Below are 15810 nucleotides of genomic sequence, written 5' to 3' on the forward strand. Positions count from 1 at the left end.
GGGACCGGTATGGTTATGACGGTATTTATAGTAATGCAAAAGGATTATTGATACTAAAATAGGAATTAATAGCAACAGAGATGAGTGTGATCAGTTATTCAGCATCTTATTCTACCAAGTGTTTTCCACCCCAGAAGCTCTGCTTTATTGCACGCACCTTGCGAGGGAGGGGAAAGGCACAGTCACCACCGCCATCGCAAACAGTAGTTAGCTTTGTCTTATTTTATCACAGTTTTTGTCCTTTCGGGGAGGAACCACCCGCCTGCGCGTACTCCTCCCCCCCCCCCCGCTCCCCGCCAGGACTGACCCCGCCACACCGCGCCGGTGCGCGCAAGGTTGGGGACGCGCCGCGGCCGCGCAGGGGCCGCGACAACGAAAAGCAGAGCCCGCTCGCAGGGGGCACCTCCGGGGGCGGGCGGGGCGGGGGGGGGGGTGTGCGCGCTCCCCCCGGGACGCGGGGCAGCCGCTGCCGGGACGCCGCGGGCACCCACCGCAAACTTTGGCGGCGGGGGGCGGCGGGGGGCAGGGCCCGCCCCGTGCGCCCCCTCCTCTCCTCTCCCCTCCCCTCCCCGCGCCGGGCGGGGCGGGACGGGCGCTCCGCGGGCGCCGAGGGGCGGAGCGGCCCCGCCGGGCGGCGGCGGCGGCGGCGCCGAGCCGGGACGCGGCGCGCCGCGCTCCGCACCCCGCGGAGCGGCGCGGCGCGGCGCGGAGCGGCCCGGCCCGCCCCGGCCCAGCCCGGGAGCCATGCCGCTGCCGTGCCGGGGCTGGACGCTGGCGTTGCTCACGCTGCTCGTCGGTTTCCTCATCTTCGCAGATATCTCCGAGATCGAGGAGGAAAGCGGGTAAATACCCCCTTCCCCGGGGCGGAGGGGCGCGGAGGGGCGCGGAGGGTAGGGGTGCTGGAGGCGGCGGCGGAGGAGGAGGAGGAGGAGGCGGCGGCGGCGGCGGCGGCGGAGGTGGAGGGGGGGAGCGCCCGGACAGTTTCTTTGTCTCCGGCTCTCCCGGTTTCTTGCCGTGCTGAAGTGGGAAGGGAGCTCGCTCCGCTCCCGCGCAGCGCCGCGGAGCCGGCGGCAGCCCCGGGCGGGACCGCCCCGCCGCCCGGCAGGACGGGGCGCGACGGGGCACGGGGCCGGGGGAGAGCCACGCCGGCCCGGGCAAGGGTGCGGGAGCTCGTACCGCTCCCGTTAGGGACGCGGAGGTGCCGGTCCGGGCAGGGATGCTGCAGCGGGTACCGGTCCCGTTAGAGACGCGGAGGTGCCGGTCCGGGCAGGGACGCTCTGCCAGGTGCAGGTCTGGGTAGGGATGCTGGAGCGGGTACCAGTCTGGTTGAGAGGCGTTGGAGCAGTTAGCGGGCTGGGGAGAAGGGTTTGGGCGCGGGCAGCGCTCAGGTGCCGCTGGACTGGCGGAGCAGGTCCCTCAGCGGGATGCTGGTGCAGGCAGTCTGCTGGCCAGGGACGGTGGGGCGACTTGCAGCCCAAGGGGGCTTGGGCAGGGGTGCTGGTCCGGATGGGCGTGGCAGAGAGGGCACCAGCCCGCGGGGTGACGGATGAGGGACCGGGCTGCAGGGTGCTGGACCGAGGACCAGTCTGCGGGGTGGGAGAGACGGAGCAGGGACCAGCTGGTGGGGGTGATTGGAGCAGGGTGGGAGACTTCAACCCACTCGTCTGTCCCCACGGGCTGCGTCAGGGGCTTCGCGATCACCCTTTCCCGGTCACCTACAAGGGTGGGTGCTTACCTGCAGGTGCCCGGTATGGCAGGGGCTAAAGCGGCCCCAAAGTCTGGGCAGGAGAGCAACACCTTACCCACCCCGTAAACCCCGTCTCTGAGGGCTGCTTGGAAACTTAGGGGTTGAGAGGAACAAATGCGGAGAGGAGGGTTGGCTTTAACTTGAGGAACTCGCTACAGCAGTGAGGGAAAACAAATAATTCTGGTAACGTGGGGTGCACTCGTAGTGCCCAAATGGCACAAGGTCTTTCTGTTTGCGACCGGGTGGCATTGTCCACTGTGTAGCATCAAAACAAACACCTGGCTGAAATTATAAATGAAAGGCGGTGATGTTTGTCATTGTTTCATTGTTACATTGGATCGGGTGCCACGGGCAAAGAAGTGCTTTAAAGGTCAGTAGCCTTGCCCAGAAACATCCAGCACCGGACTGTAGGTTACCAGGCTGGATGAATTGTTGCTCTGCAATGAGCTGGTACTATCTGTATAATAATAAAGGAAATTAAAAGCTTCTGAAGCATCCTCCCCATCGGACAGACTGCTCTGATCCTCTTGCTTTCCTCCCATCTTCTTTTCCGGCTTCTGTTCTTTCTTCTCTCGCCTCGTCTATCTGCTAGATCTGTCCGCTAGAACTTGCTGTGCCCTTATTGAAAATCTATTCTGTTTTGTTACTTACTTGTCCTGGTTTTCACCCTGGTTCATTAGGGATTCCCAGTGTTGTGGGTTTTTTCTCCTCTCTTTTCTGTACATTGTATGGAAATTGGATGTTTGCTGGCTGCTTATCTCCAAGCCCTGGCATCCGAGTTTGTTGCTGTAGTTCCTCCAAGGAAGTACTGCCAAGGAGTGCAGCGGCAGAGACGGCAGCAGGGTCAGACGAGTTCTGTAGAAACGGCCAGCGGCTTGTTTCGTACAGCATTGCAGAAATTGTAGTGCACGAGGTAACTAGCAAAGGAGAGGAGCACCCTACACCCCAGGGAGTGAAGGAGGGGTCCTGCCGCCTGGTGCCCTCTGGTATGCATTAATCCCAGACCATTCATAGATAAGTTCCCATATAAGCTGTCCTTCTGTTACAGGGATGCACAGAGCAAAGGTGAGACCCTGCTATATTAAGAAGTAATCATGAACTAGGTCAAACTGACCTTTCCTCTTGCTTTGTCCTCTCCCACCCACTTCTGTTCCCCATTGCATCTCCGAAGTGGTTCGGGTTTGATGAGCTGCTTCATCCCAAAGACAGCAAGGGGCCAAGCACTGTTCATCTTACACAGTAAGCTCCTAGCACAGGAGCCTGGCACAAAAACCACATCATCCCTGTGCTGCTGTGGTACCAGGAATGGTCAACACAGCGCTCTGACCTGACTGAAGTATTTTGCTGGGGAGATGTGGAAAAGCTGAGTGCCTGACCTGCAACAGATCAGGGGACGATAAACGGTTTTCAACTTTGAGGGCTGCATGATAGCAGCATCTTTTGCAACAGGCCCTGTAGGTAAAGGGGACTGCATGACAGCAAAGTGCACAACAGTGTAGAGAAAGACACCCTTCCAAAGTTTTCCAGCAGCTCTCTGTGTGTCCAGGAGGGAACAGCTCCTCTCTGTGAGAGGTTTGGGAGATACCGGATATTTGTGCAGCTCTCCCCCAGGTCAGGAATATTTGGCTGATGGATCGTGTGGCTCAGTATCCTCCTCCACACCCCCGTAGACCACCTTCACTTTGCTCAGCGCAGCCCAAGCATTAAAGAAAGCGAAGAGCTGGCCAGGTGTCCCCTGGCAGGTTCAGGGCACTGAGGGGGGCTGGGAAATGCAGGCAGGTGCAACTCTTTTCTTCTTTTTCCTTGGCATCAAAACACTCTCTAATTATTGTGAGGAGCGAACAGCTTGCCCACTTTTACACATACCCTGCCCCCCACCTGTGATTTGGATTGTCTTTAGAAGAATATGCCTCATACGGGTGGGAGCAGGGGGGAACATATTTCTCTCACCTACAAATACTGAGAAATTGCAGAAAGAACGAACAAAATGCTCATTAGGTACGAAGTAAGAATATAATATTACTGGGGAAAGAACAAGCAACAAAAAAATCATGCTATTTCCCTGGACAATAAGTTCCCAGCATCGCAGATGAAGGCAGGAGCCGAGGGTGGCTGGAGCTCCTCTGCCTGCCAGAGGCTTCTGAGAAAGATGTGTGCTCCTTAAGGAGTCCCGTCTTGCCCCCCAGATATTCTTATACAACCTCCTGCAGCCAGGAGATACTGACACAAAGAGGTGTCAGGGCAAGGCTGAAAATTCAGCAGTTTCTTGCTCCCAACCCCGTGTCACTCTCATTAGCCTGTTCCTCCCACCCTGCAGCCAGCCCCGTGCACGGGTTTTCATCCTGCTACATCCCTGTCATTACATATACATATCACCCATAGACGCATCGCTGGAATTGCATGCTCGGCGGTGCTGCGGGATGTCAGCGGGCAGGCAGACGCGCTCGTCCCACTCGCCTTGGCTCGCTCCTCGCGCTCGCCGGCGTGTGCTGCCGCGGTGAAGTATTGCCATTGCGAACGGTCTTGGCACTTTGTTCCCGAACAACCACCTGGTTCCGGGCTGCTGAACTTTTCCTGCAGCCCAGTGGCGCCTACGTTTCCCTCCATCGCTCTGGCTCTTTGTTTCCCTGGAAGGAAACAAAAGACACATTCACTTGGGGAACGCTAACGCAATCGCAGCCATTTCTTCATCCACCCCAGGATAGGGGAGCGGGCCAGACCTCTCGCCATGGAGGAAGACAAAGGACTCGGCATCGAGTGGAATAATTATTGCTGGTGACAAGGAGGAAAATTCTGCTCCTTGCTGGCAGTTTAAAGGGACTCTTTGTTATTATGCATCTGCTGTAGCAATTCTGCAGGGGTCCGGCTGTGTCCTGATTGTCTGTAGAGGGAGCTGGTGACCTGCTGCCACCAGGTGACTTCTCAAATTAGCGTGTGAGCCATCTTAGGGAGCACTTGACACTTGGTAACGGGTTGGTCTTAATATGAGTCAACCTTTTCTCTGCTAGTCCAGACCATATGCCTTTCCATCCTGATTACAAGAGGAATTATATTCTGTTCTTTTTAAGTGATGAATTGGAGTATCTAATATTGCTGGCCTGCCTGGAAGCTTGTCAGTAAATTGCCACTTTTTCCTCACGTGCCCTATTCTAGTGCTTGCCTTTCAAAGGCTCAGGAATGCCACAAAGAGATTTTGTGTCCTTTACGGTGGCTGATGTGCTTGCTCTGAGTGGTCTGTAGCGTGATGTAGTCGTAACGCTTCTTGTCAAGGTTGGTCCATGGAGTATAAATGTCCTGCTTAGGTCTTTCAGGCTGTGATTTACTGCACCTGACCCAGAGTTAGTCTAAGACTTGCTCTCCACCAGAAAGTTTTGTTGAAAAAAGTGCTATATTCTAGCAACATACACTTTTGTGCACTCACACAGCGGGTGGACACAAGGCAACAATTATCGGGGTCGGTCTGGAGGAGTAATACCTCTCTGCAGGACAGAAGCCCACAGATACCCTGTAACTATTCATGTAAATGGAGCCAATGGAGAGACCTTTGTACTCGTTGGGTATGGCAGGGCTCTAACAAAAGCCCCATGACGCATTGGGCTGGAAAATAAAAGCAATGTTGGAGTGATTTGAGTAAGAAAATACTCGGTGTAGGCTTTGATTGCAGCTCTTCTGATGATAACTTGAGCTCAAGCAGCCAATTTCAGGTTAGCTGCAGAGCTCCCCTTCTTCTCCGTAAAGCACTCCTTCATCTCCTGCTGCCCTGCAGAGGCAGAGGTAGCTACCACAAAGACGTATCCAAAACCCCTGTGCTCCTGCCTAGAGCAAGCCGAATGAGATGAATCTCCATAGCTTGTTTCCTTAAGCTGAGCTCTGAGGGAGCGGTGGGAGCAGTGGTACCTGCAGGGAATCGGTGTCCGGCAGAAGGGCTGGCAGCAGCAGGATCAAAAGCACTAGCAGACCCCTGAGCAATCCAGTGGAACAAAAAAGAAAACCCAGCACCATGAATGTAACCAGTCCCTCTGAGGCCTTTCCAGCAGAGTTGGTGAAAAGTTACTCTTTGGCCCAGTCCTGATTGTCAGGAGCTTGCAAGACCCCCAAGGAAGGAATTTCCGAGCTTGCCAGTGAGGAAGGCAGTAGCTGTGGTAGGAGGACACGTGTCGCCAGTCAGCGCTTCTTGGGTGCAGAGTTGCTGGACCCATGGTCAGTCCCACCCCCAGGAACCAGAGCAATGAAGAGAGCAAAGCAGTTCCCACAAGGCCTTCAAGTTTCCCTTTCGTCCGGGTGGGCTTTTTGTTTCCCACCTCTAACCCTGCAAATGCACAATTCCAGTCTGGAAAGCAAAGGAAACCTTTTTCTCTCCGCAGAGAACAAGGAGTTGCAAATGTTGGTTCATTTAGCGAAGGCTTGTTGAGCAGTTAACGGCGAGGTTAAGTGATTCAGCCGTCAGCAGTACAGTGCCCGCTCCTCCGTGCTACTGCCGTACTCGTGGGCAGAGAGCGAAGCCCTGGGACCACAGCCAGCAGTGACACAGCAGATCCTGCTGCAGCTGTGAGCCCTCCTGGCCTCTCCCGGACGTGGATGAAGGGGTCACTTTTCTCTTGTATTCCCTGCAGCAACCATGGTTATTCTGCTTGGACATCTGTTCATCGGTGCCTACTTGCATGTCAGATGTGCTTTTAATCCTCAAGGAAAGCATTTAACGGAGCTCCCTTATCTTTCCTTGGGCTTTCAGGCTACAGGTATTTTGCTTTTTCATCCCTGAGACCAGCACTACTTAAATACATCTACAGGCACTGTTGCTATAAAAAACAGTTGTTCCAAAGACAGACTTCTTTTAATTGCCTCCATCATTTGTTTTCCCTGGGCCTGGGTCATCCTCAGCAGCAAGAAATAAGCCTGAACTACAACATTAGACAGTAATTATTTTGCCATTTCTCTGGTTTCCGCCCCCAGTTGCCTCTGGAAACAAGGGAGTTCCCTGGCACGGTAAATTCACTGTAGGAGCAGAGTTTCAGGTGTCCTTCAGCAAACACCCTGGCAGAGCAGGCTGGTGTCAGCAGTTCTGCCCCTTGCAATGCAATAGAAAAAAGAAGCAAAAAGAGAAAGAAAAAAAAAAAAAAAGGGCATCTTTACAGCTCCTTTTTCTTTGTGTTCCCACCGTAAATCTAAACACCTCCTTGTCTTGGCTGAGCAGCAGCATTGGTGGTGGTGGTGGCCTTGAGAGATGCATCCTCATCAACAGCAGCAGCGCTGGCTCTGGCTGGGAAGCAAAAGGGCCAGTCCAGGGAGTCGAGCACAGCACTGCCAAAACCTGCTAGGGTAGCGGTGATGGTGCGGGGTGAGAGGGCAGGCTGGGAGCAGGAAGGAAGACGAGCAGGGAGGGCAGCACATGGTAAAGGGCCTCGGTGTGTGGGTGGTGGGACCAAAACGGTTCTCCTGAAGCAGCAAGTGATGCCACAGCACAAAAGCTGTGTCCTGCCGTCAGGTAACCCCGTTAGGAGTCCTTGCACCAGCCCGGGGGAGATCATCCCTCTTGGGGGTGACACTACAAGGCAGAAATGCTGTCAGCTTTAGGGACGCTCCCCTTTGCCAGGCAGTCAGCGGCTTCATCGCCCTGATCCCACTAACTCTGCTGGCCCTGGGATTGACCCTTCTGAGGTTCCTTGTTTGCACAGTGTTTGATTCATCAACCTGGCTGCTTATGCACCGGGTCAACTCTTTCCAAATTTAAGTGCTGGACTCTTTCTTATTGCTACTGCAAATAAAGTCCTCATTATTGCATGCAGAAATCCACTGGGAATATCACAAACACACACACACAAAAAACCAGGCTGGCCATCTGCATATTGAGCACACTGTCCCTCCCTGTCCAGTGCCCTCCATGGGCAGGGCTGCTTTTAAAAGCAAACAATGTCACAGTCGCGACACAGTTTTGAAGTGCTCTCTCAAGGCCTCCTTCAGTCAAACAGCATTGCAGTGGGCTCCAGGTATTGCCCGTGTATCTGGCAGCTCCGAACTGAAGGATGGTTCTTCCACCGTGACCCATCACCTCCCAGCCCAGGCTTTACTGGGAATATTCTCTTCAGGAATATAATTCAGCTCTCAGCCAGCGGCTACAACAGGGGACATGTTTCCCCTGCGAAGGTTAAGCATCGTCATAAGGCATCTCCAGTGCCTTTTCAGACACCCAGAAGCGCACTCGACTGTCAACCAGCAGCTGCTCAGCTGGTAATTAAACTTCTTCTTACTGCTGCCTGGATTTCCATGGTGTAGCTTTATGAACCAGGGGAGGAGGGAGGAGGCCGAGTTCTGAAACTTCTATTGGCTTTTCAATATTTGGCACCTGGACATTGTCATCTGGGGACTAAGTTCCTGCAAAGGTTCTGGGATGGCTCTGTTGGTGGTGAGTGCCTGTAACGGTGGGCAAATACCTCAGGCAGTTGCTGGTTGCGGGGTGTAGCTCTCATCCAGGCACTCCCAGCCCTCTTTGTGTAGGCACCAGATGTTATTTTGAGGATGCTCGTACAGAAGAACCACCTCAGGAGGATATCACTGCCTGGGAGAGGTCCTCAGCATCCACGTCAACAGTGAAAGAAGAAACCACATGAGACCTGAGTATTCCAAGGGGCTGTGCAGAGCAGTGGGGAAAGTAGGCAAGAGATGGGTGTGGGAGGATGAGCCCAAGGACCCACAGCCTCTCAGACACGGTATCTTTTCATATTGCACCATTCTCATTTCCCAAGGTATTTGGCATCCAAGAAGCTGCAGGAGCCACTGGGATTTCTGTCTTTTGGGATGCAAATGCTCAGGGTGACAGGATCTGCTGCAAGACTGATGCTCTGCTGTTTGCACTCCCTGATAGCTCTGCTCTCTTGGCTGAAAAAATTATCTCAGGAAAAATGTATAGCGTAGACATGTTTTTTAAGCAATGAGGCTTCTGTCTCAGCTCCTTTCTAGGTCTTCGCTGGGCTCTTGGGGATTTTTCCTTCTCCCTTCCAGAAGGGGAAAGCTAAACACACAAACACATAGCCCTCCACCAGTCCCAAGCCCCTCACTGGATCCTTTTTGCCTGCCTTAACATCTTTTTCGTTGTTAGCTGTTTCATTAACACAGCCAAAGAAACTGAACAGATGCCAGGAATAAACTTCTAGTGGCAGACCTGAGAAAAGGAAGGAATAAGGTCTTGCCAGTACACACGATGGGGAGAGGTGAAGTATGTGACATTTGAGCCCTGTGAGCACGTGAGTATTTTGTCTTTAGAGCAGTGATAAAACAAGAGCATCACGGGGTGATCGAGTCAGGTCATGCTGACGTTATGGTGAATGCATGTGGATGTGAGAGCTGACACTCTACAGGTGCGAGAGAATTTTCTGGCTCAGGGAAAGTGCATGCTGGCTTGGGGGCAGAGCCTGAAAGTCCTGGACCATGGCTCCCTCACGGGCAGCAGTAACCATCAGGCTGCTTCAAGCATCCTCCTGCCTCTTACAGGTGCTTCAGGGCAGGTAGCTCAAGGCAGGGACAGGGTTTTGGTTGCGGTGCTCCAGTTACCCCAGTGCAGATCCCCAAGCACCATCCTGGCGGCAGGCTGCCACGGGTGTCCCTCTCATTGCCTCGTGTCCTTTAGTCGTTGGAGCTGCACCGTTCCTGCTGATTCTTCACCAGTTTTGTCACATAAGCGTTTCAGCCTAATTGGCTTATTCCCTATTAAGCAATAGGTGTCTCTGTTTTGCAAACTCATGTGTCTTGATTCCTGCATCCTCAGCATACGCTTGCAATGATTATACACAGTGATTTGCAGCCAGGCAGAAATCTCGGGGCCAAACCCTGCTCTCATTTACATGGGAGCTGATGTGGAGCCACGGTTACCACCTGACAGGTAGGGATGCTGAGCGCCTTCGACCTTCCCATCTTCTTGTGGTCCCCGGGAAGGAGCCTGCAGGATGGGTGACGTGACAGAGGTGGGATTGAGGCATGGGAGGAGGTGACCAAATTAGCAAGGCTGGTTTGAATGACGCTGACGGATCTTTTTTTCACGTGGTAGGTAATAGCAAGGGCTGTGAGCAACAGCGAGGCCGTCGACTGGCGCTTTTACACTGAGTCTCCTTGCCTTGCTGGAAGATGCTATGCCGCCAGCCTGGCTGCACAAGTGCTGCCCCTGTGGCTCGTATACCAGAGCCGCATCAGGACCCCAGCGGGGCAAGGTGATTTTCCTGAAAGCCACGGTGTGGGCACACTCTCCCAAATGTGGTCATATGACTTAATAGAAAGAATGAAACTTGGAGCAGTAAAAATAGCACCTGATATTTAGGAAGTTTTTGACACTCAGGCTGCCAAGCTGTGACAATATGAACAAGTGAGATTTTAAACACATCGAAGTGCAATTTCAAATGTCTCATCAAGATGTATTGCAGGATCTTTCATCCTAGCAGACAAATGCTTTAGAAATGTCTTCCAAATTAATCCCTACAGAGGGAACCTTGCTCGCCAGGAGAGCGCGGGTACGCAGGGCTGCCCAGTGGCCACCGCTTCTCTTAATTACAATCTCCTCCACACCCCGGGATGAAAGCCCCAAAAGTGACTGGTGAAATGTCACAGGGAATGATCTGCAAGTGTCAGATGTCCTGGCTCCTCCCAGTGTGTTATGAAATGTGATGCAAGAAGGCGAGATGAGAAACGAGCCCACGAAAGCTGCATTTCTGGATGGGGGAAGACCAGTGTTAGGAAGAGTGCATGATGTTTGTTTCAGTACGTTATTTCAAGGTTCAAAAACGCACCTCTGATCCCATCGCTTCTCACCCGGCTTTGGCTTTTGGTTCTAATTGGTTGCAGGTTGGTTTCCATGTGGGGCTAACCAGCAGTGTAGCCTTTCCTCTAAATTAGTCTCTCCTGTGATAGCAGAGCATTTTATGGATATGGGTGGACTTCGACCTAAACCCCGCAGAAACCACTTGAGTGTCCAGTGAGAAGCCCACACGGTGACTTGCCAATGAATGTGGCCTTTTTCCATCTTTTCAGTGAGACCCTGATGCGCAGATGAAAAGCTAGGATATGGTCCCTGAGGAATCCTGGCTTCCAGCCTCTGGGCTCAGTTCCTGCTCACTTTGGGCTCCTGGGGCACCTTTGCTTCCCCACCCTGCGAGGCAGGCTGGACAGGTTGGCCCTCAGAAGCCAATTATTTCTCTTTCATAGACAACTTGGAAATGTGGCAATATTCCCCTAAAAGCCCTGGAGTCGTGTTTGCTGCTCTGATGGTCTCAACACAAACCCTGAATTTCAGGGAAGAGGGGGGAGGATTGAAACCTGTATCCTGATCCACATTTCACAGCGCTGGCCCGAGTGAATCCCGCCCCGTCTTTGAGGACTCAGGGAGCACATGGCTTAGCTTAGTGACCGCACTGCTCTTAGTCAGCAGAATGAATTCACTCACTTAATAGGGCAGTCGGTGCATCCAAGCCCATCTCTAGTGAGGTGGCGTGCCAGCTAGTCCCTGATGTTGCAAGGTCTGGCTTATGCCCGTGAATGCACACGGGATTATATATCACTGTGAGCGTCAGCAGGAGCAAGTCTATCAAGCTTGGGAGGAGGGGGGCGATCTATGTGTTTGTATTTCATTTCCAGTGGCTGGGCAGTGTATGCCTTTCCCCAGAACTGTTAGTTACAGTGACTGGGTCCGTCTGGCCACGAAGCAGCATCCTGCAGAGGGGCTGTGAGCATCCCGCTCCGCGTGCCCTCCGCGCCCAGCTGCCTCGGCGAGAGCCCGTGGGTTGGGAGAGCAGTGATTTTGAGAGGGTGGTCCCTGACCAGGCCTGGCATCACACTCATGTGCTCTTCAGACAGAAAACAGCCATTCTGGTCTTGAGGACAACATCAGAGCAACCCGTGAAAAGCAAAGCAAATATAGGTGGCAATTTTTTTTCTTTTTTTAAGAGATACAGACTGCCTTATGGGTACAGCCTGCAGCCATTTCAGGAGACCAATGGCTGCATGTGCTTTTCAGGCCAGGGAGACCTTTTCAGATTGATTCCTGTGGTCCTCTGGGTGACGTGCCCTACCCTCTCACACAGCAAGAGCCGTACTTGCACTCAGCAAGTAAAGAGCAGCATTTTCCAGAGGACAGGTCTGCTGTAAGCCCATAGTGCCCGCTCCTGTCCTGGCTTGTGGGACTGTCATTTTTTGGTGTTTCAGGCCAAGCCACTTCACCCCAGTGTCCCAGCTGTAAAACAAGGATCATAAAATGCACCTAACACAAAAGCAAGTTGTGAAAACTTAGCTAGTAGGTATTAATCATTTGAACGCCTCAGATAAAAATTGTGGCACTCTGAACTCTCTTTCTGAGGAATTCAGATGGATAAATTCTGCTTAACAATCCCCCAAGGGACTATTATCTCTCTTTTATGTGGAGGACGGAGAAGAGGAGGACTTGGATTGCTCAAGGTCAGGAAGAGGCACGGGTTTTGTTCCACCAGGAATGGGCTCCACAAATGTGGTTAAATGGGTGGTTGGGTACGGCTGAAATTTCTAGCTAGTTCATGCTTCTCGTGCCCGCTTCCCATGTGTATTGTCTGCCACAGATGCTGGGGGGAAGCAGGACTTGTGAGGTTGGCATTGTAAAATATCCATGGAAAACACATTTTTTTAATTTGTAAGCCTGAGAATATGGATGCATAAAGCCTGCTCTTAGACATCCACTCGCCCAAAGAGGCTGTGTGACCTACTTGCTCAGTCAAAGCAGCTTTGATTTCATGTATCCAAATTGCTCGAAGCAAGACCGAACCGTACCTAGCAACAATTAAGAGAATCATTTAATAAGTGGGAAACGATGAAAAAGGAAGCAAAAACCCTAAACAGCCCATTCATAGTGGGTGAATAGAAAGTCTTCGCATACCTTATTTGTCAGAAATTATTAATCCAAGAAAATTTGCACCTGAACCATAAGACAATTTTTCTTTTTTATCCTCTGATATATGAATCAGTGTCACTTTACATCTGAGCACAGACTCTTTGACCTATATAATATCTTAGATAGTGGAAATTCAGCTTGAAAATCTCAAAGCAAAAGTGAAAAAGGGTGGCATAAGCCAGTAATATGGCATTAGCACACATAGATGCGACTTATCACTGGAAAACATCCCAACAGAAGGCAAAAGAAGAGCGTTTTGTAAATAATAGGATTAGGAAGCAGGTTGGTACTTTGTGGAGCTGGCTATACAATCAAACTGATAACAACTAGATTAATAAGGCAATTCAATCTAAACATGGTGTAGCACTAGAAAGCTTTTCAAAATCAATGCCTATCTGTGCAATTTTAATCGAGGTTGGTCTTTGCCTTTTGAAGCCAAGAGATGTGAAACTCCAGGTCAGCAAGGTATAATAAAATGGGCTGACTTTTTTTTAACATGTGCCTCTTAATTAGTGCCCTCCATTTCTTAATGTTTTCCTCTTCCCAGGTGGGGGAAGTGAAACAGTAGAGCGATATTGGCTTGCCTGTGTTGGTAATGAACTATGGCAGACCTTGGAAAATACCATGCTTGGCTAAACTATGGGTGTTTTGAGCAGCTGTTTTTCCTGGCTGGTACCCACCGGTGGGCTGAGCTGAGCAGTATGGCTGGACATGGATTCACCCCATGGTGTCATATTCACAGCACACATTGTCTTTGACTGTACAAAGGGAGATTGTAGGGAAGATGTCCACAAGTTGCAGTGTAGGACACAAAGGGCCAAAAGGCTGATGGTTTTGGAGCCACAGTAGCATTTTAGGATTCACAAAACCAGCTGAGACCTTCAGCCAGGTATCATGTCCCAGCTTCAGGCAATCTCCGTGGCTCGGAGAGAGAAACCAAGCCTGGTACAAGGAGCAGTGTCTTTGCCAGCATCTCAGGTGGCCACCAAGAGCATCCTGGCTGCTGCTGGCCAGCAAAGCAGTGAGCCCAGTGCCATGGAACAAGTCATTGGAAGATGGCTAGCAGAGCCCTGCTTTCTTGTCCACTGATAAGCCACCCCCTCCATGTTCATATATGACAGCAGAACGCTTTGTGCTCTGTTTGCATTACAATATTTTGAAAACGTTCGTTTTTCACAGTGTGTGAGTGGGAAAGAGTAACCCCTGAAACTGTCCTTGAGGGGTTGCTCAGCAGGGGATCCAGGCAGCCGATCTCCTTCCCTACCACCTCTGCACACAATGAGTTGGGAGATGTGCCCTCAACTTGTCTTCCTCACGCCCAGCATCTCCAGCCCCGGTGCCTGCCTTAATTTCAGGAGGAGACATGCACAGACCTGTCGCTGGGGGCATGTAAAGCTAGATTGGATAAATGTATTTGAATAATACGTTGTGATGCTTTGGATCAGTCCTGCCATAGCTGCAAAACATGGGTCAGGTGGGAGCTAACAGGTCTTCTCCACTTCCTTATTTCTTTCACAGAGATTGTGAACCAGCACTTATTCAGGGAGCAGCATATCTTTTTCTAAGCCCTTAATCCAGTCCCTACCTGTCTTACAGCAAGTGTGAAGGAGTGTGAATCCCATTTGGAAGGCTCCTTCAGAGGAGACGTCTCTGAAAGGATGTGTGGTTTGCACGCTAATCCAGTCTGCTCCCACACCCTGCGGTGAACCCTATTAAAGCGGAGGCTTGTTAAATGCCAGTAGGCTCTAGGAAAAAGCTAGTCCTGCTGTTCCCTTGATGCACCAAAAAATGAAACAGCTCACTGACTCTCAGATTTGTCAAAGGAAAGAGGAGACTGTCAGAGCAGGAATCGCTCTGACTTGGCCATAGATGGTCTCCAGCAGGAGGGAGGAAAGGGACAACCATTGTGGCATTTCCAAGGGTTTGATGTTATGCGGTGCTGAGGGCTGTGCTCAGCCTAATGAAGGGGTATACATCGCATCCTGCAAGTCTGAAAATCTTTTTTGATGGCACCAAATGTTCACACACTCTATTTCTTTTTCATTTATGTCTAATGCATTTGGGATTTTTTCAGGACTGGTAGAAATACGTGCTCCTGAGATACATTTTCATTAACATATATATTTCCAGGTAACAATATTTCTGCTGGAAGACAATTCGGTTCTCTTTATGAGTATGTTCATTTGGACATCTGTGCAATGGAAACAATAAAGCAGAGCAATGAGCACGTGGCAGTTAAAATGTGTCTGACTAGGAGCCCAGCTCCCACTGAGCATTACGAAGTGCGCAACTGGTTCTTTGTGACACCTTTGAAAATAGCAAGCTAAAGCAAGAAGGGGCTCTGCAGCCAACTAGGTGCAGACCAATACTTGTATGTATTTATTTTTAAGTGAGGATTCACTGGTTGTATGAGTGGCATTGATTTCTGAAGGCGCTTGGTCCCACCTATTCTTCATTATAGCATCATATAGGTGCTGGAAACTTTGGCTGTCCGTTCCCACAGGTCTTGCTCATGCAGGTCTGGCACTTGCCCTTGTGCAGTGGTGGCAGGCCATGGGAGTGACAAGCTGTCACTTCAGGTCTCAGCTCTAGCATGCCAATGACTGTGGTGAGTTGGCTTCGTAGCTTCAGCCAGGTTACACCAGAGGTGGGGACAAGGGGCTTCAGGGCACTCATGGAATTGGAGGAGGCTGGAATGAGGCCCTGGGTCTGGCCTGGGTCACTGGGAGCCCGGAGAAGGCTCACTGTGAGGATGAGTTCTCCACAAGTCACCCAGGAGGCTGGTGGCTCAGTCTGGATAAAATGGAGATGTTGGGTAATCTCAACTGAAAGCCCAAGATGAAGACAGTGGTGGGAAGCCTGTCCAGATGATTCAGCTCAGTCCCCATCTGAAAAGGACAGGTAAAGTCCCTTGATAACCTGCTGATGGAGGAGACCTTCTCTATGCACTGCTAACACCTGACTCGTAAAAAAAAAAAGTAGAGATGTGTTTAATGCAACCTGTAGGCTGCATGCTGCTTTGACGACAGAGACCAGATGTCTCTGATGGCTGGTCGGATTGCGCAGGTATTATTAATTGGGTTTGTTAGGAGCTTTTTTGCCAGAATGATTTTACAGTCGCAGTAGGGCCGCAATGACAACGGATGTGAAAAGCCCTTCACAG

At 51.6% G+C, this 15810-nt stretch overlaps 1 protein-coding gene across 1 annotated transcript in view; it reads left to right on the top strand.

Annotated features, from left to right (window-relative positions):
• Window positions 1–641: 641 nt before the first annotated feature.
• ST8SIA2 (ST8 alpha-N-acetyl-neuraminide alpha-2,8-sialyltransferase 2) overlaps window positions 642–15810 on the top strand; it is a 33852-nt gene continuing 18683 nt past the window's right edge. Inside the window, exon 1 of the mRNA XM_049812786.1 lies at window positions 642–842. Within this exon, the coding sequence (XP_049668743.1) occupies window positions 745–842 (98 nt within the window). The 5' untranslated portion in view covers window positions 642–744. The remainder of the gene's footprint in view (window positions 843–15810) is intronic.

Source organism: Accipiter gentilis, chromosome 10 (assembly GCF_929443795.1).
Source record: "Accipiter gentilis chromosome 10, bAccGen1.1, whole genome shotgun sequence".
Taxonomy (NCBI): Eukaryota; Metazoa; Chordata; class Aves; order Accipitriformes; family Accipitridae; genus Astur; species Astur gentilis.